Source organism: Spinacia oleracea, chromosome 5 (genome assembly GCF_020520425.1).
Source record: "Spinacia oleracea cultivar Varoflay chromosome 5, BTI_SOV_V1, whole genome shotgun sequence".
Lineage (NCBI taxonomy): Eukaryota > Viridiplantae > Streptophyta > Magnoliopsida > Caryophyllales > Amaranthaceae > Spinacia > Spinacia oleracea.
Window position 1 is genome coordinate 782659 of NC_079491.1, and position 21606 is coordinate 804264.

General features: G+C 35.8%; 3 protein-coding genes across 7 annotated transcripts; 2 read left to right on the forward strand and 1 right to left on the reverse strand.

The window, feature by feature from the left end:
- Positions 1 to 916: 916 nt before the first annotated feature.
- Positions 917 to 3743, forward strand: LOC110776678 (transcription factor bHLH160). The gene is made up of 3 exons (XM_021981232.2): positions 917 to 2091; positions 2911 to 3273; positions 3378 to 3743. The coding sequence occupies exons 1-3, from the start codon at positions 1561 to 1563 to the stop codon at positions 3447 to 3449; spliced, it is 966 nt and encodes a 321-aa protein (XP_021836924.2). The 5' UTR covers positions 917 to 1560; the 3' UTR covers positions 3450 to 3743.
- Positions 3689 to 7362, reverse strand: LOC110776697 (acyl carrier protein 2, chloroplastic-like). The gene is made up of 4 exons (XM_021981246.2): positions 7175 to 7362; positions 5425 to 5511; positions 5013 to 5135; positions 3689 to 4045 (listed from the first exon to the last, which is right to left on the reverse strand). Exons 1-4 carry the CDS (start codon positions 7229 to 7231, stop codon positions 3923 to 3925), a joined length of 390 nt encoding a protein of 129 aa, XP_021836938.1. The 5' UTR covers positions 7232 to 7362; the 3' UTR covers positions 3689 to 3922.
- Positions 7363 to 8765: 1403 nt separating this feature from the next.
- Positions 8766 to 21036, forward strand: LOC110776705 (flowering time control protein FCA). Of its 5 annotated transcripts, XR_008922255.1 has the most exons (18): positions 8766 to 9101; positions 9796 to 9866; positions 10772 to 10850; positions 11831 to 11913; positions 12023 to 12074; positions 12844 to 12888; positions 12973 to 13023; positions 13152 to 13228; positions 13396 to 13462; positions 13958 to 14037; positions 14123 to 14187; positions 14834 to 14891; positions 15334 to 15618; positions 16473 to 16649; positions 16738 to 16911; positions 17619 to 17684; positions 17993 to 18105; positions 20815 to 21036. XR_008922255.1 is itself a non-coding variant. In XM_056830480.1 (17 exons), exons 1-16 carry the CDS (start codon positions 8882 to 8884, stop codon positions 17682 to 17684), a joined length of 1650 nt encoding a protein of 549 aa, XP_056686458.1. In that variant the 5' UTR covers positions 8766 to 8881; the 3' UTR covers positions 17993 to 18281. The 5 variants fall into 5 exon arrangements, 4 of the variants coding, with proteins under 4 accessions (XP_056686458.1, XP_021836952.2, XP_021836947.2 ...); XM_056830480.1 differs by lacking the exon at positions 20815 to 21036 and having other exon boundaries at positions 17993 to 18281; XM_021981260.2 differs by lacking the exons at positions 17993 to 18105; positions 20815 to 21036 and adding an exon at positions 17854 to 17925.
- The last annotated feature ends 570 nt before the right edge of the window (positions 21037 to 21606 follow it).

The following is a 21606-nucleotide window of genomic DNA, read 5'->3' on the forward strand; positions in this document are numbered from 1 at the left end:
TATCATGTATGACTTGACCTAGTAGTATGGTTTGCATCTCACAACCTTGATGTTAAATGGAATCAAACCCTAGTCAATGACACTTTAATAAGGAATCCATAATTTTCCCTCAATCCTCAAAAGATCCTATATGCTAAGGCATCTAACCATATTGGATTGACTAGTGTGCACTTTTGTCTCACTAAAAAAGGCGCATAAATCATACTCGCAGTGTCATTTCTTTGTCTGTCTTATATGTCATTTTAGTCAGTCCCTAAAAGATTGTCTCGTTAGTCGTTTCTAAAATTGATCATGAAGCATAGAACTTTACTATCACATAAAATGTATTTGATACCACTATTTTTATCTTTTCACAACTCCCTTATCCAATTCTTAATCAATCACATTCGATACATGAAGCACGCTATAAAAAACAGAGGAAGTACTTTGTACTCCATAGTGTTGTAGAGACTCGTACTTCAGCTTATGCACATAGTAGTATATGTACTTGCATGCTAAGGCAATTGTACTAGCAACATTAGCAATAAAAAATAGCAATCAAATAGTACTATAACTTAATCATGTCTTAATATTCCTCATTTTGAGTCATGGAAGCCAAAAACCCTTCCAACTTTCTCTCTCCTCTTCCTCTAAATAATCATTTTAACTCCTAAAATCCAGCTTGATCTTATCTTTTCCCTTTTTTATAAAGTTTTTTGCTTTATTTATTCTTCTTTTATTTTTTATATTCACTTCTAAGTTGTACTACTCAAATTACTCGTACTTCCTCCTTTCAAATGCACGTACATCCACATTATTTACCATATCCTTCATTTTTGGCTCTCTAATCAACTCGGCAATGAAGGTGATTTTCTTGAGATTTAGCTCCTAATACAAGATTAATTGGTAAGTCCCTCCTTAATTACTAGTCTTTAACATATTATTTCTTTTATGTATTTTCTTAATTCAATCATGTGATTTAGGTCTAATATATGCTCAATCAATCTATTATAATTTATACTTCTACCAATAAAGGGTGATTAGTTAGTTAGTTAGCCTTATTTGCCCTATTTGTTCTTCCTCTCATTAGATTCTCCCTTTGTTGACAACAATGGCATATTTCCAAATAAATGGAATTTGCAACTTGTTTTTATACATCTTTTTGTTAGATATGGTACTAGGTAGTAGTACAAGTAATTATTTAATAATAATTTGTACTTCTTTTCACCCATGTTAACCGCCCAAGTTGATAACTTTTTTTTTAATTTTAGAATTCAAGGTATAAATAGGTAGCCGTGTTATAGTTGACATTGTGCACATAAACAAAAAAAAACCCACCACAAAAGTCAAAACTATGTTTCTGATTGTCCATCCTATAAACTCTATATTCGCATACATTACAACCTGTCTCTCTTTTAAAAAAGAATATTCATAAAACGGTCATATTTTATGTTAATTTTGTTAAGTTTTTTTTAAAACTGTATATAATAACACGTCTTGAATGATTCAGTCCCTTTTTTCACCGGTCATCCATAGCCACAATCATATAAAAACATTGACTTATATGTATTCTTTGCTTTTATGTCTAACCCTCCATTTGGAAGTCCCCTCTACAACGAGGAAGATGACTTCTCTTTCCCATATCAACCAACAACAACAAGAACAAATGATGATCCAATTAATTTCCCAATTACACTTATTGAAGATCAAAATACTTTGCCAAGTACATCATCATTATTACCCATATCAGAGTACCAAGATTTAAGCATATTTCTTGATGATGATGATCATGCTATAGACTATACACTATTAGAGAAATATGATCCCAACAACATAATACAAGACACCATTAATTGGGCAACTCCAATTGAACACCAGGTTGGTCTTGAACAGGTACATCATGAGATGCAATACTACTGTCCCACCACCACCAACACCACCACCATCACCACCGCCGCCACCACTGCTGGTGTTGCAGCTGTTTCTGGTGTTGGGGAAGGATCATCAAGCAAGAAACTTGATCATAATGCTAAGGAGAAAGTAAGGAGGATGAAGCTTAATGAAATATTTTTAACACTTCGAACTTTGCTCCCTGATTCTAGAAGAGCTAAGGTACTAATTTACATTATTTATGTCACATTGTTTTTGTTGCTTAATTACATAAATATATAACTTCAAATTAAAGTGGTCGATCCATGTTGATGTGTTATAATCAATTAATCATGTGTGTTTATAATCATGTGCATTTGTACATTACAAGTAATGCATCATCATACATTCATTCTACTTGAAGATGAAAGGAGTCGAGCTAATTAAACCTAAGACACTAATGTAAATTACACCTTAAACCACCAACACTATGGTCTATGGAATATAATTAGAGCCAACGAGCCATAACCTAGTGTGGGTGAGGAATTTGAGGGAACTCAGCTTGTGACTTGAAAGACTTAGAGATCTATCACAAGGTCGAACCCCATCAGCTGCGAAATGCTAAATGCTTAGGAGTGGCTCAAACATAGATTCACGTTGTTGAAACTCAGTTTGGAACCTCCGTTGAGCTTATAGGTGAATTGCATTCTCCTTCCCTTATTGGGTTGCGTAGGCCCATTTCATATTTCTCTGAAATTTATCATGGTATCAGAGCCCAGGTTTATTGGGACTTTCATAACTGGCTATTTCTAAGGACACTCACATATGAGTGCGAGTATTGAAACCCATTTTTACCCACATGTGAGATGTCCACACCCATTTCATATTTCTCTGAAATTTAACACACATAACTGGACTGACTAACTTGAGATAGATATTCGATTCAATACAGTACATTACTACAATACTCTTCCTCAATCAAGAACGAGATCTTGATCTTCTATATGCAAATGCCAAGTGCCAACACCATTTCAAGTAATGGACACTTACTTTGTTTTGCAGAAGAGGTGGAGTGCACCATATGTTATTGACAGAGCCCTCGATTATGTACCTCAACTTCAAGCTGAAGTAGAGAAGCTAACACTCGAGAAAAACAACATGATTTCAGTACTAGGAAAGAAGCAGAAACTGCAAGTTGTTGTAGATAACAACAATGTTGCTAACAAAGATAACAAGACACTAACAGTTTCGATGAATGAAGTGAAAAATGGTGAAGTGATAGTCCAAATATGTGAACAGAACAACAACAATGTTGGTATGTTGTCAACTTTGATTGAGAAATTAGAAGGTCAGGGCATGATTGTTCTAGGAGCTTCTTCGCAACATGTTTGTGAAGACAGATCCTGCTTCCATCTTCATGTCCAAGTATGTTAATTTTCTTTTCTAATTAATCACTAATTACACATATAATCATATGCAAAATGTATGAGCATCTAATTACTTAATTACTGTGTTTTTTTTTTGTGCAGATGGGTGAAAACCCAGTTGAAGCTGATTATGTTGCAGTCTTACACAAGAAGATAATTTCTTGGTTGTCTTAGTGTTAGTTTAGTATACAGAGATATGTTTTTTCATATCAGGACTAATTTGACTACTATTTGAGATCCACAACTCATGAAGTTGATCCTGTTTCCACAAAGAAGCCGAATCATGCAGTTCTTTCAGAAAAGAAGATGAACTGGAGAACGTACAGATCAAAAACTCAAGAAGAATATATATGTAGTATATATATAACATCCTCATATATACGCGATTATGTGATATTGCTATAGTTATAATGTAATAACAAAATGGTTATGTGATAAATAGAAAGTTGAGCCTCAAACCTTCAACAATGGTGCATTTTCATGAATATTAGGATTTTCATTCATCTTATACTCCATATGTATATAAGATAGGAGTATATATATGCTGAATACCACTAAACATACAAGACAACGTCTAAATCTAAAAGAAAACAGATTAGAAAAATTTCAAGTGCTCATTTCCCATCCATGGATGAGAAACCTATAATCTACTTGTTTTGTTGAAGTGCCTCGATCATGTCTGCCGCTTCTTGAATAGTTGTAATGGTTTGAGCATTCTCTTCCTCAACGGTAACCCCAAATTCCTCCTCGAGCTTCATCACAATCTCAACCTGTCAAATAAATTATTAATTATTAATTATCATGACTTATAATGCGATGCCAGTAAAATTGATCAAGACCAAACTAATTGAACTTAATTTTTTACATGGAAGTGTGAAGGAAAAGCATTTTCAGAATGACCATCTATTGATCACTTCCCTAGCACATTGAACTAAGGAGGGAAGACAACTAAGCGGGTGTTTGATATGAAGGTTGGAAAGGGAGTGGAATGGAAACAAATAAGAAGGGAAAAGGGTAATGTTAACTATTTCCCAATAAAATAATGAAATTTCACTTAAAATTCAACAATACATGAACAAAAACACCAATAATAACCAGTTAACATTAACAAAAACACCAATAATAACCAAAGACCAGAAAAATATCGATGAAATAAGAACATAGTTGAAGCACAAGGGCCAAATTAAAAATTACGGTTTATTAAATTCGAAAATTAGATTGAAAGAACAAAATTCATAAATTATGAGAAAAATATAAGTAGAAATTTACAGAAACGTTGAAATCTTGGGAGATTCAATTGAATTTGGGAGTAAGCTCAATTGCTCAAAGAAGAGAGGGGGGAAGGGAGAAAGAAGAAGGAAAGGGAGAGAGAAAGGAGGCAGTGCAATCGCTGTTTGAGGGGAAACTGTAATTGTTACCGTGGACTTTAAGAGCAGTAACAGAGTAGGGGAATAAATTACCCCAACAGTAACAGTTACCGCATACTCCAAACCAAACAACTTACTGTATAAAGTGAACGGTTATCTGAATCCGTTTCCCACTCTAAAAATTTACATACCAAACATCCCCTAAGTGTCTATCACCGTCAGGTTCACAGATGCTACCACGACTTATGTGACTCGGGTTCTTCAGAACTCAGAAGCATGTATGAACTAAAGAGCCAATAGTGCACAGATCAAGCATGCAGTGTTGAGTATTGATGCAATAACAGTAAAAGCTGTAACTGAGGCAACTTACTGTGTCAAGAGAATCGGCTCCAATTTCTGAAAATTTTGTTTCACCGGTAACTTTAGCATCCTCTGCCAAAGCAAGCTGACTTTTCACTATATCACTGACCTTTGTTACCATCTCGGGCTTGGCCTGCTCAACAACGCCAAATGCAGAATATTAGCTTAAAATAAAAGATAACATACAAGAATTTTTGGCCATTGAAGCATAATAATGATGAAATGATCCAGGTAGCAACACATCTCATCTTCATATGGTTTATGACAGCCAAACAAAACTGTCAATACTTTAATTTTCGTACAGTATCCTTCATATATTATGCGAGTAATACATTTAACAAAAAAAACCGGGAAAACCACACTTCAAAAGCACAAAGAAGAAAAGGAAACCAGGATTAAACTGAGGAAGAATAGGTACTTACAGCGCAAGAGACACTTAGGCCACGTGGCATCACTGGAGTTCTCCTCCATGACACTGACAACTTCAGCGCATAGTTCTTGGAGTGAAACTGTCAAAGAAATAAAATACAAGAGCATGAGTTCATAGACAACTTTAAAGATCATTTAAGTACCAGAAATGCAACAACAGAACAATTTGCTCTGAAAAAATAAAACTTGAGAAGTGACATGCAAACGTGCAAAGGAACCAATCTAGTAACAACTGGCTCCGAAGATTAAACCCGTGTAGTAATTCCAATAAGAAACAGTAAAAGTAAAACTTGGGAAGTGACATGCAAAGGAAACAATCTAGCAAAAACAACGGACTAATTTGCTCCGAAGATCGAACCCGTATAGTAATTCCAATAAAAAGCAGCAAAAGTAGAACTTGGAAGTGACATGCAAAGAGGATTTCTAAACCTATAATGGCTTGTGTCCATATGGACACAAGTGAGTACCAATACATAATATGTCGGTACCAAAAACGCAAAATTGCTAAGAAGTACCAATACAAGTCATTTTGTGTTATTAGTACTAATATATTCTGTATTGGTACTCAATATTTTGTATTGGTACTCCCTTGTTTTCGCGTGGACACAAGCCACTTGAGGCTAAGACTTCCTCGACATGCAAAGGAACCGATCAAGCACTCACAAAGCAACTACAGATAAATTCGTTTATGTACATTTTCAAGGGGTTAAAATCCATGGAAAAAAGGCAGGACAAAACTCACAAGGCAATGAAACTGCATAGCGCGACAAAGAGATGATTGTGCTATGTGAAAGTAGCTACACTCAACAATACCAAGTACTAAGTCATCCATACATCACAGACCTCGAAAAGAAGAAGTATCACATAATCAACTAACAAAATTAAAACGACATTAAGATCATAGTTACTATCCTTGAATCATCATGACCTTATCGAAATTTAAACGAATCTACTCATCTGCATTAGATTGATTTATTAAGGGCAGATCTTCCCTAAAACTTTCTATTTTGCCCTTAAAAGACAAGACTGTCAAACTTAAAGTCCAAAACGTCCACAAAAACAATGCCGCAAACTGAAAATTCAACAATGTTGATCAATTTCATCCGATTAAAACTCCAATTTTAAAACCCATATAAAACCCTTTATCAAATAAAATTCAAATTCAAAACAAAACGACAAATAGTCACACTCATGCATCCAAGTAAGTAATTCAACAAAGCAAGTACAGTATAGATTGAAACTTGATAATCAACATTATTACTATAATTAAGCTGATCAAACCAAATCACAAAACCCCAGTTGACTTTTCCAAGGTCAAAATTAATAATAAAATATTATCAAAGTGTGATCTTGTTAGATTGATCTCGCCTGAAACACCATAAATTTATATCAAATCGAACACGAAATCAACCATCACCACCACCCACAAAAAACCCTTTATCAAATAAAATTCAAATTCATAACATAACATAACGAAACAACAAATAGTCACAGGCATGCATCAAATAATTAATTCAACAAAGCAAGTACAATATAGATTGAAACTTGATAATCAACATTATTCACTATAATGCGTAGAAATCAACCATCACCACCACCCACAAACCCCTCCCAGAAAAAGAGATGAACAAAAAACAATCTCAATGCGTAGAAATCACAGCAATAGATCAACAAAAGGGCATATCCAAATTGCAGATCAAGCAATAAAAATAAATTTGAAAAAAAAGGAAGAAAGTATTATACCGAGGACTGAAGAGGGGCGCACTTGAAGGAGACGGATGATCCAGTGATGGAAGCCATTGAAGAAGCGGAGAGAGAAAGTGAGTGAGAATGAATGTGGCAGAGAGGGATGGGGTAGAGGAGGAGAAGGGAAAGGGGGTTAAAATAGCAGGGAAGGGACGGAGAATACGAAGAGCGTGAGAGTACTGATACACCAAACAAACCAACCCTTATTGAGCTGACTGCTGACCTCATTATCATCGAATCCAAATATTCAACCACATATGATTCAGCACATGTCACTATTTTTGTTTTGGGTGTTACCAAATGATTCATCCTTGAGGCTAATTCGAATTTGGGATGATTTTGGTTGGATAGATTTCAGTCCCCTCCCAATTATTGATGCAGGGATCGAGCATGCGATTCTCCCTACTAAGTTCAGTCTCAATAACACTGAACCTACGAATAATTGGTAGCACATGTCACAAAATAGTTACGTGTAACTACCGTCACAAATAACTGAAACAAAGTAGAGTATGTATACGTTTACTATATACCTATACATACGGAGTAAGAATTTAGAAAACATAATTAGTTATTGAATTATTATATTATTATTATTTTTACTGATAATAAGAAATTTTATGGGTTGTTCTCTCACAAGGCCCCACCCAGAGCCCATTACAACCCCGAAATCCCCAACCCCCTCCCCCTTAAATCCCAAGCAAGTAGTTATTGAATTAAATATCACATACGAAACTATTAGTCAACCCGTGTAGACTCATGCCAACTAGGGATGCAAACGAGCCGAGTCAATCCGAGTTTTACCCTGATAAGGATTTTGACCGTTCGAACTTATCTCGAACTTAACCGAGCTTTGCAATTTGTTGTTCGAGCTTTGTTCGCTAAGTATTATGATGTCTCGAGCTCGGCTCGAGCTCGCTCGTTTATTCGAGCTCGAGCTAAACGAGATTTATTAGAGCTTAATAAACGAGGTTTGAGAAATCGTCAAATTGATTTAAATTATATAATTTTGGAGAAATTTCACAATCATATGTATGATTGAAATATATTTTATGGGACATTATACCACTATAGATCGCTTCTGTTTTATACAGTTCTTGACGTTCAAGGGTCATTTTTTTAAAAAATATACTATATTTTATTCCATGAAATTTTATTTTTGAGCTTGAGCGAGTTATAAACGAGCTTGTAAATGAGTGCTCGTTAACGAGCCGAACATGATGTTGTTCGAGCTTGGCTCGTTTACTTATCGAGCCTATATTAAAAGGCGTTTACAAGAAAGTATACCACTAAGCACGAACATGATTTGGGTAAGGTATGAACCCTTGGCCTTGTGTTTAAAGGATAAAGCTTCTACCACTAAGTTATTACATATTTCATGTTGTCATTGCAAAAAAAAAAATAGAAATATTATTAATGTAGTAAACCGGAATTATCATTAATAAACATATTTTGATCGAGCTTGTTCACAGGTTATTAGCGAACGCATCGACTTATTTACAACCCTAACGCGCCCTGTGAGCCTTCATACTTACCGAAAATGTTTAGGTTCATCCGGGTGCACCAAACTCCTCATATAATATTTTAACAACTCCGTACTTTAATGCAGTGATCCTTGCTACTTCGTAGTACGGAGTATGAACGTTCTCCCTCCACTTCTCTGGTTCTCCTCACCTTACTTCTGAAGCAGCTTTTCCCAATTCGAAAATGGAGTCACATGGCAATCCTCCTCCACCTTTCCTCCCCAATCCCTGGGACCCACCACCTCCGCCACTGCCTCCCAACTTCCAGTGGGGAAACCCTGGCTTTTCCGGCGAAGGCTTCCCTCAATTTTCACCCTTTCACCCTCCCTCCGATCACCCCTTCCCGCCGGCCTCCGGAGGTTTCTGTCAGTCGAAGCCTCATTTCATGAGGAAGCGGAAGTTCGGTAATTTCTTTCTCATTCTTTCTCTTTTTAAGCTTGATTTTGCTGTTTTATTATCTAGTATATTTCCTGTTTGTTTTGAGAAATTTGGTATACTTAACTTTTTATTGGAACAATTTGGAATGATTGCGTCTAATAGAGGTGATATGATTGAAGTTTTTGTGTTTAATTTAAGTATTTGTTCCCTTGTATTTTTCTTCGAATTAGGTTGTAATTTGGAAAGATGACTAGTAGCAGAACTTCTTCAGCTTTTTGTCAAAATTACCTAATAAACTAAAGAAAATGTGGTGTTTTTAGGGTGATTAGCTGAACACTTGATTCTGGAGTGTTTATCCAATTTTAATGTAATTTGAAGTGATGGATAATAGACATAAAGCCTTAAGTTTACTGGAATTAGGGTTTTGATAATTTTGTTATGACATTCGAAAATCTCACTACTGTCCACTAATTTGGACTGTAAGATGTTCAGATTTTATTAGGAAAAGCTAATTTCTTCATCCGGTAAAGCGGAGAAAATCTCGCCACTGTCCACTAACTTGGACTGTAAGGTGTTCAGATTTTATTAGGAAAAGCTAATTTCTTGATCCGGAAAAGCCATTACGAGTTTGGAGTACTTTCATTGAAGATGTGAATTTATTTGCTAATTGTTATGTGAGAAATGAATTGATAGTTCATGGTATTGCCTTCTTTTTGATAGATAGAGCTGATGAGGGCAATTTTGTTAAGCTCTATGTGGCCGGGATTCCCAGAACTGCGACCCAAGATGAGGTACGGCTATTGATTCATGAGCCATTTTCTTCACCTGATTTGATATATCAAGATCCAGCAATGTGTTTCATTTCATTATAAAGATGATGATGGTGGTGTTTGTCACCTTATAAGTTCTTACAATACATTGTAACATGAATTACATCAATACCCTGCAATCCCGTCTTAAGCGAGCATACCTCTATCATACAGAGGATATGATCATTTGACTAACAGATAGTTTTAAAATATTTTCTCCATGCATCTCAATTAAATGTCACCCTCGTCTTCTCGAGAATTGTCAACAATATCACCCTTTTACCCCCTCAACCTCTTGGTTCCGATTAGCAATAATGTCTACTCCCTAGTCCATCCTTCCCTTAATTGTTTACTCTTCCTTTTTGGTTTGTCCCTTTGAGTTTGCTCCATACTATAAATGGCCGCTGGGGACAACAACTTTACGGTCACATACTCACATCCACTACATCCCACCACTTCTCTTTCCCATAAGTCATAAGTTTTTCATAAGTAAAAAGTAAAAAAGTGTTTCACACCAATGGAGCAAACAAAAAGAGATGGAGGGAGTATGAAGGGGAAATGCAAACTTTGTGCACAACACCACAAGTCTAGATGCAGTATATCAAGCAAGTTGTCCCTCTAATGAGCTGAAACTTTTGTTTCTTTCCTGCACGGCTGCACCAATATCTAATTCATAATGTGCATACGATGAATAGAAATGGCATGGACATTTTAGCTTGCTGACCTGCTTGGAAGTAAATAAAATAACTCATCATTGTTCATCCCTTCTACCTTGTTTACATGATCGTTTATTGCTGCAGATTACTTTGAAGTCTTGCCTTTTACAAAGATACTTGTTCTATTTGATGTTTCACATAGTGTTTTGGTTTTTGTTCTTGGAATTGTAGATATATTGCTTGTTTGAAGAGTATGGAAATGTTGTGGAGGTTGTTCTTCTCCCTGATAAATGGACTGGTCAAAAGCAAGGTATTTATACTTATATGTAACCAAATTCTTATATGCTTTAGCATATTTTATGACTATGGTTCTCCCTTTTTCCGCCTTTCAACTTTTGTATATCCCAAAATGTTGTCCACTTACAATGGTGAATATTAAATTCTTAATAAGCTCTACAGATTTCCCTTGAATCCTTGATTGATAAACGAGTTTGCACTATATATTCATCAGCGGTAACATGGAGCATCAGAAATATTTATTACAAAGTTACAATAGCAACTCATTTGTTGATGTCTCTTTTGATAAGTTGAGGAGCAAAAATTGTAAGTTTAGAGGGGGTAGTTTATACTTTATGGTGCGTATGTAAATCGCCATTGTCGGGTACCATACTGGTTTTGGGTTTTTGTGTGAAAGTTTTATCTTGTGTTTGGTCACTCTAGTTTTGGATTGTTTAGAGGTAAGGATGTGTATATTTGGTTCTCCCAGACACTGTCTGGGATCAGACTGGCTTGTTATTGTGGTCTGTGTGGTCACTCTTTATTTATTACCCTTTCTTAATGATCTAGCAAGTGATTTGGTTTCCTTACGAGTGTGCTCCTACACTTTTTGATGTTCTACTTAATGGATCATCATCATCATAAATATTTGTGTAAGCTTCAAATTGTGCAATAAATGATTCTCCCTACTTTTGGAATAGTAACCGTGCTTGACATTCTATGGTCAACTTAGGAACTCTTTTTCCCTGATAGCTAGAAAGTTAATAAATATAAGCAAAAACAGTGGGCAAAGATATGTCTTGAAGATGATTTTAAGTCTACTGAGACTGTTAATATGGACACAAGGAATAGTCCTTTCTCTGTTTGCTATACACAATACAGCTGAGTTTACTTTATCTTTGCCTCTTTGAGCAGGAGAGGGTGGGGGGAGGAACTTTGGGAAAAGCTAAGGCATAATACTGTATCAGTTTCCACCTTACAATAATTGTGATGCTAATATTGCTACATTTGCAGAGTATTGTTTTGTGAAGTATTCGTTGATTGAAGAGGCTGACAGAGCAATAGCAGCTTTACACAATCAGTTCACTTTTCCAGAAGTAGGTTGATAGAACTATAGAAGTGATAGAACTTGTTATTGATGTTCTCTTTATGCCCTTGTTGAATAAACAATGGCGTGATCACTTTTAAATTACATCTTATTTTCAGGCAATGATTCCCATTATAGTAAGATATGCTGATGGATCCAAGCCACGTCAAGGTATTGCCTTCATTTGTATTTCGTAGTGTGTTTATGAATTTATTTTTGCCCTGGAACCTTGTTTCTGTAATCAAGTATGATGCCTGCATCCTTGGTGTTATTATCCAAAGATGTCCAACAAATTTTGACTATTGAACGGAAAAGATGTTATTATATGACATGGCTGGAAATCGAAGACGTGATTGTTCAAAACCATAAAGTTGATAAAGGTTATTTCGTAACAAAATGTATACTAAATTACAATCACTACCTAGTAGAAATTAGCAAACAATAGAAGAACAAGTGAAAAAGTATGACAAAATAAAGCACTCGTATGATGCAACTTAGATATATTTTGGTGGACTAAGAAATCATAGCTAATGGATAGCAAAGATGGTAATACTTCTAGTACAGTTCTTTTTGGTCCGATGTTTGAATCTTACTAAAAGTACCTTTTATTTTCATTGGTAATACATGTTCCTGGCTGAATGGATGATGTGACATGTTCCTTGTGCGTGAGGGGGGCGGGGGGGCGGCTTGCTATATATACTTGCTTAGTTACTTGAGGACGCTTTTTAATATATTAGTATAGGTATAGATGGTTTTTAGAGGAAGGAACTTTGGAATGAAATTGGTACGTTGATCATCTGGGTTTTTTTCCATGTGCTTTAGAGTTGTTTTTAATCATTTCAGTATTATAATGTATAGTGGAAACGATATGAGTCACTGATCTATGACGGCTTTCTTTTGTTTTCTTCCCCAACCTGTTCGTGGGGGGCACTTTCTCAAGGTCTGGAGCGTCCAGTGCAACATGACTCATGCCTTTCTAAATCAGGTACTATCATTAAGAGGAGATGATTTATTTGACTTAACTAGTGGTTGGATGCTCATTCTCTTTCTTTCTGTTATCTTTCTGTAGGGGTACATTCTCTAGGCTTGATGCAAAATGATTCGACCTTTCCTGGACCAGGTATCTTCGTCTCAAAAGCAGGATATATGTTTTGTATGACTGTGCTAACTGCTTCTCCCAAAAAATGGAAGATAAATTATCCATGTTCTATTGGTGAGCCATTTATCTTTTTTGTTTATATGTTACAGCAGTCGTTGGACAGACTCTGCACAAGCTGTATGTAAATGGGCTGAATAGAGAAGCATCAAAACAGGAAGTCGAGGAAGTATGTTAACTTCTTAATATGCTTGGCCAATTGCCTCAAAATTAGTTGATTTCTTTAACCTCATGAGTTAAATTCTTACTTCGTTTGTGGTAAAAGCCTTTTCCAAATTAATTTTGATGTCTGTTCTTTGGATAAAATAGCTTTCTAATAATTCCTCCCCTTGTCAGATATTTTCATCATATGGTGTTGTTGCTGATATTTACCTGTTGCGTGATGATTCGAAGCAAAACCGTGGTTTGTTTTTGTATCCTTACTTCACTACTCTGACCCTTTGCATTTCTTTTGAATAAGAGTGTGTGGGCTAGGTAATGTCTTATGTTAGCTATTGTTCTCCTGCCTTTTTCGATAATTCTCAACTTTTACCCTTAAAGATTCACCTTGGCCTTGATTATTTCCAAATGACGTGACTGTGATACTCATACTTTTACAAGTGTATTGATGTTATTACATCGTCATAGCAAGTAGTAAGTACCTTGTGTTTTTGTAGTTTTATTGAACTTCTTTTTGTACACTGATCAGAATTCATCCACCATGAAAATGAACTGTACATGCTTCCACTTTCTAAAATTTTGTAACATTTAGTCTTCTGTGCCAAGCCATCTTCAGCTGGATCCTCTTTGGATGGTGGTGGTTTTCCAATTTTCTTGTTAATGCTTCCTTTGGTTATTGTAGAATAGTTGTATTTTTCTTTCCTTATTAATACTCATTTTCCATGTTCAAACCATGTAGGATGTGGTTTTGTGGGCTTTACTCAAAGACATATGGCAATGGCAGCAATCAACGGGTTAAATGGAAGCTATGTGATGAAAGTAAATCTGATTGCTTAACTTTTCTTTTGTTCTTTCTGAGTCACCTTTGCTGATTGAATTCACTCGCTACTCATATTTTCCCCAGGGGTGTGACAGGGTATTAGCTGTTCGTTTTGCTGAACCTAAGAAGCAAAAGAACGGAGAACTCAGGTGGTTTCCCTTTCTTCACTTTGTTTTCCTCCTGGTATTAAAATGCTGTCACAATCTGAAAACTTTATGGCTGCAATCTTACTGTACAATCTGTGGATGCTTCTAGTTCTTGTGGCAGTGAAGCTAGCTTTAAGTGAATCTTCACTTTTCAGTTGTGGCGCACATCCAAACAGTTAATATACAGTATAAATGGCTTTCCTGGCTTCTGTTTATGAGGCAACTCATATTATTTCCATGACAAAGTTCTCCGAGTTTATCATTATTATTTATAATATTGTTACTGTTATTAAATATAAAATCTGTTTTAATTGATGATGATGATGATGTTTATTACGGAGTATTACTTTATTTCTCGTGTGCTTGTATTATGTATACACTATCTGGTTCTGCTCTCTTGTTGATGTGTTATTTACTTTGAATTAGGCTTCTATATATGATAAGCTTGTATCAGTGACACATCTCTCTCCTTTTCTTTTTAGCGGATTTCTTAATGGTGTATGTTTTTGTCCAATGAAGTGGGTCATTTTTTGTCTACCGTTATGATGGTCTGACGCATATAAACACACCGGGGACAAGAAAATTATATTTCATTATGCGTTTCATATATGCTTTACATTTGCAACCACTCAGAAAATACTTTCTGCAGGTCAAATCCAAATCCTGTGGATATGCGGGGTAGCAATATGCCTAATTCTCTACATCTGGTTAGTACATGATGATTAGCTATTGTACGTTCCCTTTATTAATGCTGTACGTAACCACATGACTAAATTATTGACAAGAATGTTCTTTTGTTAGAACTTACTCTCTAAATTAAAAAGATCTTAATGTGTCAATGTTCCCCTGGTGAACGTTTTTTGCTTAAAGTAGATTTTCTTGTTCGATTGAATCTCAGTCAGCAGATTTACTTTTCAGATATTGTTAGTAAATGAGAACGTGTTCTTCAAAAAAAATAATCCAAAAACACCCTTAGAGCGTCACCAACGCTAAATAAGAGTTACCTATCAAAAAAACCAAGAAATACCACTATCTCTTATTTACTGCCTCTTATACACTACTACTATTACATATTAAATATATTTTGTTTGTCGCATTATGATTTTACCATTTGGGAAACATAAAGGAATTTGTTTATGCGTCCTGCAGGGAAACACAACAACTTCCATGCAAGTAAACTCTACAGGTATTCAAGGTGGAAATTTTCCTACAGTAAGAAACAATTTGGAGTGTCCTGTGGCTTGTGAAACACAGAAACCACTTCAACAGCCAATTTCTCCTTCGCGGTTTTCTCAGATGTCGTTGCAACCCTCACAACCTTCGAAGGGGAGCCCTCAGCCCGCCAAACAAACTGATTCTCAGTTACAGACACCATTGCATTCAGATTCAGACCGAAGATCAAAAAGCAGCACGGACCAGCAACATGATCATCAGGTTTGCTTGAACTCGTGTTTTTCACGTTTATCGATGTCTCTGTTAGGCTTCAGGTTGTTGTATATTGGGGCTGCAGAAATGGAATAGTGGCAATGACAAAAAAAAGTGGGTAGGTTGGCCGATTATGTTTCTATAGAAGTTATAGGCTAGAAAACGGAAAGGATAGAAATTGAGAGGAGTATTCATATGCCAATTACAGGACATTCACGCTTGAGCTATGACATCCCTTTCTCTTTTAACTTTCTGAATTATGGAATGCCAATGATTACTACCCCTCCCCCTCCAGGAAATACAGTATAAAAGCTAAATGTACATGGTTTCAGGAAATACAGTAAACTATTTACTCTGTTGAAAAATGTCAAAAAAAAAAAGTTTCTTCTGCCCTTATGTGACTGATTGAGTCGATTGACTTAGATAGGTCTAGCATGTATATGTGATTTTTCAAACAGGATGAAGAAAAACCTCTTTTATCACTTTATTTGGTTGATGGATATTAGAGATGAAGAAAAACCTCACTCTTCCCCAAGGATATGATTAAATCTTAAAAATTTGATCATCAAAACTCTAAAACATAGTTAAAGTTTTTCAAATATACTCCCTCGGTCCCTTTTTAGTAGCAATACTCTAAAAGCCGCCCCCCCCCCCCCCCCCCCAAACACACCCTCCAACTTCTCTCTCGTGTAAATGTGAACGTGTCTACTAAGAGGGGAGGAGGGAATAGTTGTAATCGCATTGGAATTGTACGTATCAAAGTATATGGGAGGGAAAAACAATTCCATATGTCTGCATGTGTGTGTGTGTTCGCGTGTTTGTGTGCTTTTCTCTTTCCAACTCTTTTGACTACTTCTTTTCAGTCACCCCAACCTTGCAGAGATACTGGATCGAACTCAGTTATATTGAGCTCCGAACCTGCTTCATGTGGTTTATCTAGAACTGATTTGTCCGAAAGTCCTATAGACTGTGATTGGAGTGAACACATATGCCCAGATGGATGCAAGTACTACTTCAATTGTGTGACTTTTGAAAGCAGGGTAATGTTTTAATATCTTGGCTTTACTTACCTTGTTTCCTCAATTCTGGAGCTTACTTTTTGGCTCAACTTTTATGAAACTTTTGTAGTGGGAAAAGCCAGAGGAGTTTTCCCTTTATGAACAACTGTTGAAAAGTCAAGAGCCCCATCCTTCAACTTTGGAGGATTCATCTGTTGAAGAGGACTGTCAAACTCGAGTGATAAAAGACCAGAAGGAACCTTGCGGTTTTGGAAACCCTAAATTGGCAATGTCGTGCTCTGTGGTTAGTATTCTCCATGTGCCATCTATCTTATAATATTTTAAAACAGGAGGATTTGCATGTCACTTGTCACCGCCTCAAAATCTCCTTTATTTTTATATATTTTAATCAGTTAATCAATGCTTGATTACTTGGTTCATTGCCCCTTCAACTTTTATATCAACATAATTATTTAATTTGATTGAAAAATATATATACCGTGCATAGCACGGGCCAAAAAAACTAGTTACTTTTAAATTGCTTTCTCTGCCTGTACATATTTGTCACATGTAACGGATTATATTTTGTATTCCTGGAAAAAGTTATTGATTTGTGGTCATGTTTTATGATAAATTAAGGAACGTTCCTTTTGTAAAATCATGTCATATCCTTTGAAAACTAGTTCCAAAGTTATTTTTATCGATGGGTCAATTATATGGTAGCTTAGAATGAGTGATTTTGACATACTGTGGAACAACTCCAGTGTCCGGCTGAGATTCTGAGTTGGAATTAAATGTCATTTGCGATGCATTATATTGTTCTCCCAAGGATTGCTTTAATCCAATTATATTTTCCAAGAACAATTTGGATATCTAAATGTTAATTTAGGTTATACTTTATATTTAGGTTTGCAGTATAACCTTTATATTTATGAGTTATGAGGCTTTTGCACGGCTTATTTTTACTATGAAAGTCGGTGTTGAATCAATGCTGTTTATGTTGTACTCCAGGAACACAGTCATGAGCAAATACAAGCAGAAACCAGTGCACTCGGCGAGCCAGCTTTTGTTCAATAGGTAGCATCTCAATTTTTCCTTTTTTTTTCAGAAAAAAAACAAAAACAATTACTCCCTTCCTATTGCTTGTAACATAGTGTTAGATTTGTACATTTATATTTAGAACACACAGAAACTGTATCAAAAGGAACTTTTATTTATTTATTTCTCGGTTTTTTCTTCCTGCTAGATCCGCGTAAAGGCATAAGTTTGTATATTTATGATCTTATTCCACATTTCTGAGGAAGCATTTTTGTGTCTACAAAGGAATTTCCCTCACCCCCCTTCGAAAATGATTCTTTGTAAGAAGAAATGGTATGTTTTTTCAGTAATGTGCGAAATAACCAATCGAGATTTTTCAAGGGCGAAATCTGAAATCTTGCATGATATGGTCTCATTTTCACAAAGTGGGATTTGGATGACATTCTCAGTTTTGTTGGAGGTAAGTTTTAAGCTATAAAACTCGCATAATATGGTTTCAGTTTGAATTCATGTGAGACCGTCTTACTAGTACTATTATGAGTTAATTTCATTCCTTATTTTTCCGCTCATTTTATTGCTGTACTAATATTCTTATTCCGGGTTTATCTCAACAATGTTCGGTGAATAATACGCATTAAAAATTCAGTAACACGAGGAATATTTCGAGAACATTTACATAAACATGTGTAGTACAAACAGCTGAAACAAAACCAGCAACCAAGATGCACAGTTTGTAGTAATGTTTATATTCTGTATTTTTAACACACATTTAATGCAAGAAAAGCGCAATAAGATGGGTCGACTGGAGACAGGGACGAGGGGTAGGCCGGGTGGGTTGTGCTTTGGGTTGAGCCCACGGGCCTGGGCCATGAAACCCATTCTGCATCGGGTTGGGTTGAGTGGGCAGGGTTGACATTTTCAAGGTCCATGCCCATGGGCCTCAGGGCCGGACCGTCCTTCATATATACATAAGCCTAATTTTACTGAATTTAGTGTGATGTGTTGTGTCGTGCTTTTTCCAAAAACAAACAGCACAGGCCCGACCCATTACTTTGTGTTTGGCCTGGCTTTTGTGTCAGATCGGGTCGGGCTGCCACAGCGATCTTTAGGTAGGCAGCATTCAGCAATAGGAATAGCAATTAGCAAAGCATGCACGAAAGTAGCAAAAAGAATGGTAAAAGAAACAGATGTGAGAGTTGCTGCATTGTTGTGTGTTTTTGAAATGTGTTTTCAGTGGCGATCTCACCCGCTACTTGGTAAAAGAAATTTTGTACGGGATTGTTTTTTCTTTTTTTTGACGTAAGTTTAATTTGCATAAAACAAAAAGCATTACAAACTATAAGTACAAACTAAAACTAAACTAGGGCTGCGAAAGTCCCTTACATAGCTTACAAACCAAATGAAATAAAACCACTTAAACTTGTGGGAGCGGAATTTCGGCATGCTGTGATGTACATCACATGCCATTTTGTGTACCATTCATTAAAAAGAAAGTACCATTTCGTTAAACGGAGTACCATTACGATAAAAACATGTGTCATTACGATAAAAATATGTACCATTACGATTAAAACATGTAACATTGAAATTCAATTTATTTACAGAAATGCCTTTGTGATGTATTTTGAAACACATCACAGCATGCCGAAATGACTTCCTCTTAAACTTGTACCCTTCTTCTGCCAGCTCATGATTGTTGTGATAATCTCGGTTACAACGGCTTGAAGTGTAAGTCTACCAAATCATAAACCACCTATTCTTTTCTGTTTTCATCAATGACAGTGATTTCCTTAACACGAGTAGAGGTGAAATAGGGGTGAAAGACTATTAGAGACGCCCTTAAGAACCTATGACACTTGGGGATCGAAAAATATAATTGGATCTTTCAATTGTTTGACGAGTGATTATGAAAATCCACTCCTTTGACGTACGATTTATTAAACGTACCTTTTTTGAATTTGAGCACTATTATTTTACTCCTACCGAATTTGAAATGAAAAATAGCACTATCTTATTATTTATATGAAGTACTAGTACAAGTAAAACTAGTTTTGACCAATTGGTTGAAAGGAAAAGATCGAGATTATTGGTCCTCTTTTTACCTTAAATTGAAGTACTTTAGAAATAGGTTAGTCAATATTAGTATATTACTGGTAGTAAACGCTTTAGGCCTTGTTCTCTTTACCTGATGGTTCAAGTTTTCAAGTTTCTAGTTTGGTTTAGTCTAATTAATATTTTATGTGAGAGTTTTCTGAGTTTTTTTTAATCCGGTCTGATCTGATCTACTCTGTAATAAGCAATAATTAGAATAAGATAAGATAACAAAGCCTTAGTATTACTCATAGTAATTACTTATAGTACTCCCTCTGTCCCATAATACTCGAAACGGTTTGACTTTTTGCACTATTCACATGCTTCACTTTGACCCTATTTTATTTTAAGTATATGAAAACAAATGTTAGTATATAATATATTGTTGGTTTTATCTTAATATATATTTTCAAAATATTAATTTTTTATAAGTTTTTATAATATGTAGTTAAAGATATTGGTGGTCAAAGTTATGCATTGGCAAGCGTGTCCAGTCAAAACGTTGCGAGTATTCCGGGACGGAGGGAGTATCTTATTAAAGTTAATTTGATTAATTTTGAAAATGAGAAAAGAAAAGTATATATGTTGTGCATGGCCCTTTGCTTTGCTCCATAGAAAAAGCTCAATTCCCCAAATGAACAATGCAAAACCGAAAGTTAGTCTGTCCTTACGTACTTTTTTATTACATCACTTTGGTACGTGATGAAGATGAACCCTAACTTAACTTCACAATTCAATGCATTGTTCCTCCATTTAAACCCAACAAAGATACTTAGCCCACCCTTTTCTTTCTTTTTTACCATTTTTAGCCCTTCTGCAACTCTCCTTACTTTTTTCCCCTAAAATTAAATTTACCCCATATAAATAAAAATTACGGACGTCAGTGAAAATAAGTACAGACAATGAGGAATGCTTCATTAAATTCATGGATTCAAGTACATCAGAGGTTTTCATCATTTTGATCCAATTCAGCAACCTAGCTAAATCAACCCATTATGTAGCCTGTCCTTTTTTTTTTACCACATGAATATATAGGCTAGCTACTTAATGCAATCGTACCCTTGCCTTTTTAACACAGGTTGGGAAAATCTTTACGTGTCTTGTACGGAGTACGTATTTATAAAGAATAAGTTTCAGGTAAGACTGTCTTACACTAGTTTATTGTAATACAACTATAACAATATTGAAGACTTGATCTTAATTATAGAGTCGGGTTGTTCCAGTGGTGGATCTTGACTAAAAGATTACGATGGGCCAAGATTTGAAACTTCAACACTTAATTATTAAATACATGTGCATTTGATCAATAAGTCCCTAACATTTTATATCTAGTTTGTAGAATTAATAATTTCTAAAAAACTTATCATGGGTCTGGGCCTGAATGGCCCCGGTGGAAGACCCTCCTCTGGAGTCAGTTACATGAATTGAACCAACAAGGACATCGCGTGCTTATAGAGCTGGTCTCCTATGTTCGCAACCATGATTCCCTTGATCCCTTATTACTCCCTAGACCTGGTTATTGGACAGGGTAGTCCAATGGATATAGGGTTAGGGTCAAGTTAATAGGGCTTTTATTGGGCAGGGCTCCTATTGGACAGGGCCTTTATTGGATAGGGTCATTATAGGGTCAAACTTATACTACAATTATTTTGAAAATTAAAATAGTAATGATACAAAAAATTACGTGTATAGTTTCGTATTTACTTGTACTTGCACATGGCTCTTTTGTTTTTCATTTTTCATTGCTCGTTTATTGACCCGCCCACTAATGACCCGCTATTGACCCGCGACCCGTTTTGACCCGCCCATTATCGACCCGCTAAAAATGACCCTTTCAATACCCGACCCTCTTTTGACCCGCACCGACCCT

What these genes read in the sequence shown, in the direction of transcription:
- LOC110776678 (XM_021981232.2), top strand. Translation starts at nt 1,561, where the DNA reads ATGTCTAACCCTCCATTTGGAAGTCCCCTCTACAACGAGGAAGATGAC. An exon ending in CTGATTCTAGAAGAGCTAAG is followed by an intron (nt 2,092 to 2,910) that starts GTACTAATTTAC and finishes TTTGTTTTGCAG; the next exon opens with AAGAGGTGGAGTGCACCATA. An exon ending in GCTTCCATCTTCATGTCCAA is followed by an intron (nt 3,274 to 3,377) that starts GTATGTTAATTT and finishes TTTTTTGTGCAG; the next exon opens with ATGGGTGAAAACCCAGTTGA.
- LOC110776697 (XM_021981246.2), bottom strand. Translation starts at nt 7,231, where the DNA reads ATGGCTTCCATCACTGGATCATCCGTCTCCTTCAAGTGCGCCCCTCTT. An exon ending in GCGCCCCTCTTCAGTCCTCG is followed by an intron (nt 5,512 to 7,174) that starts GTATAATACTTT and finishes TTTCTTTGACAG; the next exon opens with TTTCACTCCAAGAACTATGC. An exon ending in GCCTAAGTGTCTCTTGCGCT is followed by an intron (nt 5,136 to 5,424) that starts GTAAGTACCTAT and finishes GTTGTTGAGCAG; the next exon opens with GCCAAGCCCGAGATGGTAAC.
- LOC110776705 (XM_056830480.1), top strand. Translation starts at nt 8,882, where the DNA reads ATGGAGTCACATGGCAATCCTCCTCCACCTTTCCTCCCCAATCCCTGG. An exon ending in TGGATCCAAGCCACGTCAAG is followed by an intron (nt 12,075 to 12,843) that starts GTATTGCCTTCA and finishes CACTTTCTCAAG; the next exon opens with GTCTGGAGCGTCCAGTGCAA. An exon ending in CAAAACAGGAAGTCGAGGAA is followed by an intron (nt 13,229 to 13,395) that starts GTATGTTAACTT and finishes TCCCCTTGTCAG; the next exon opens with ATATTTTCATCATATGGTGT.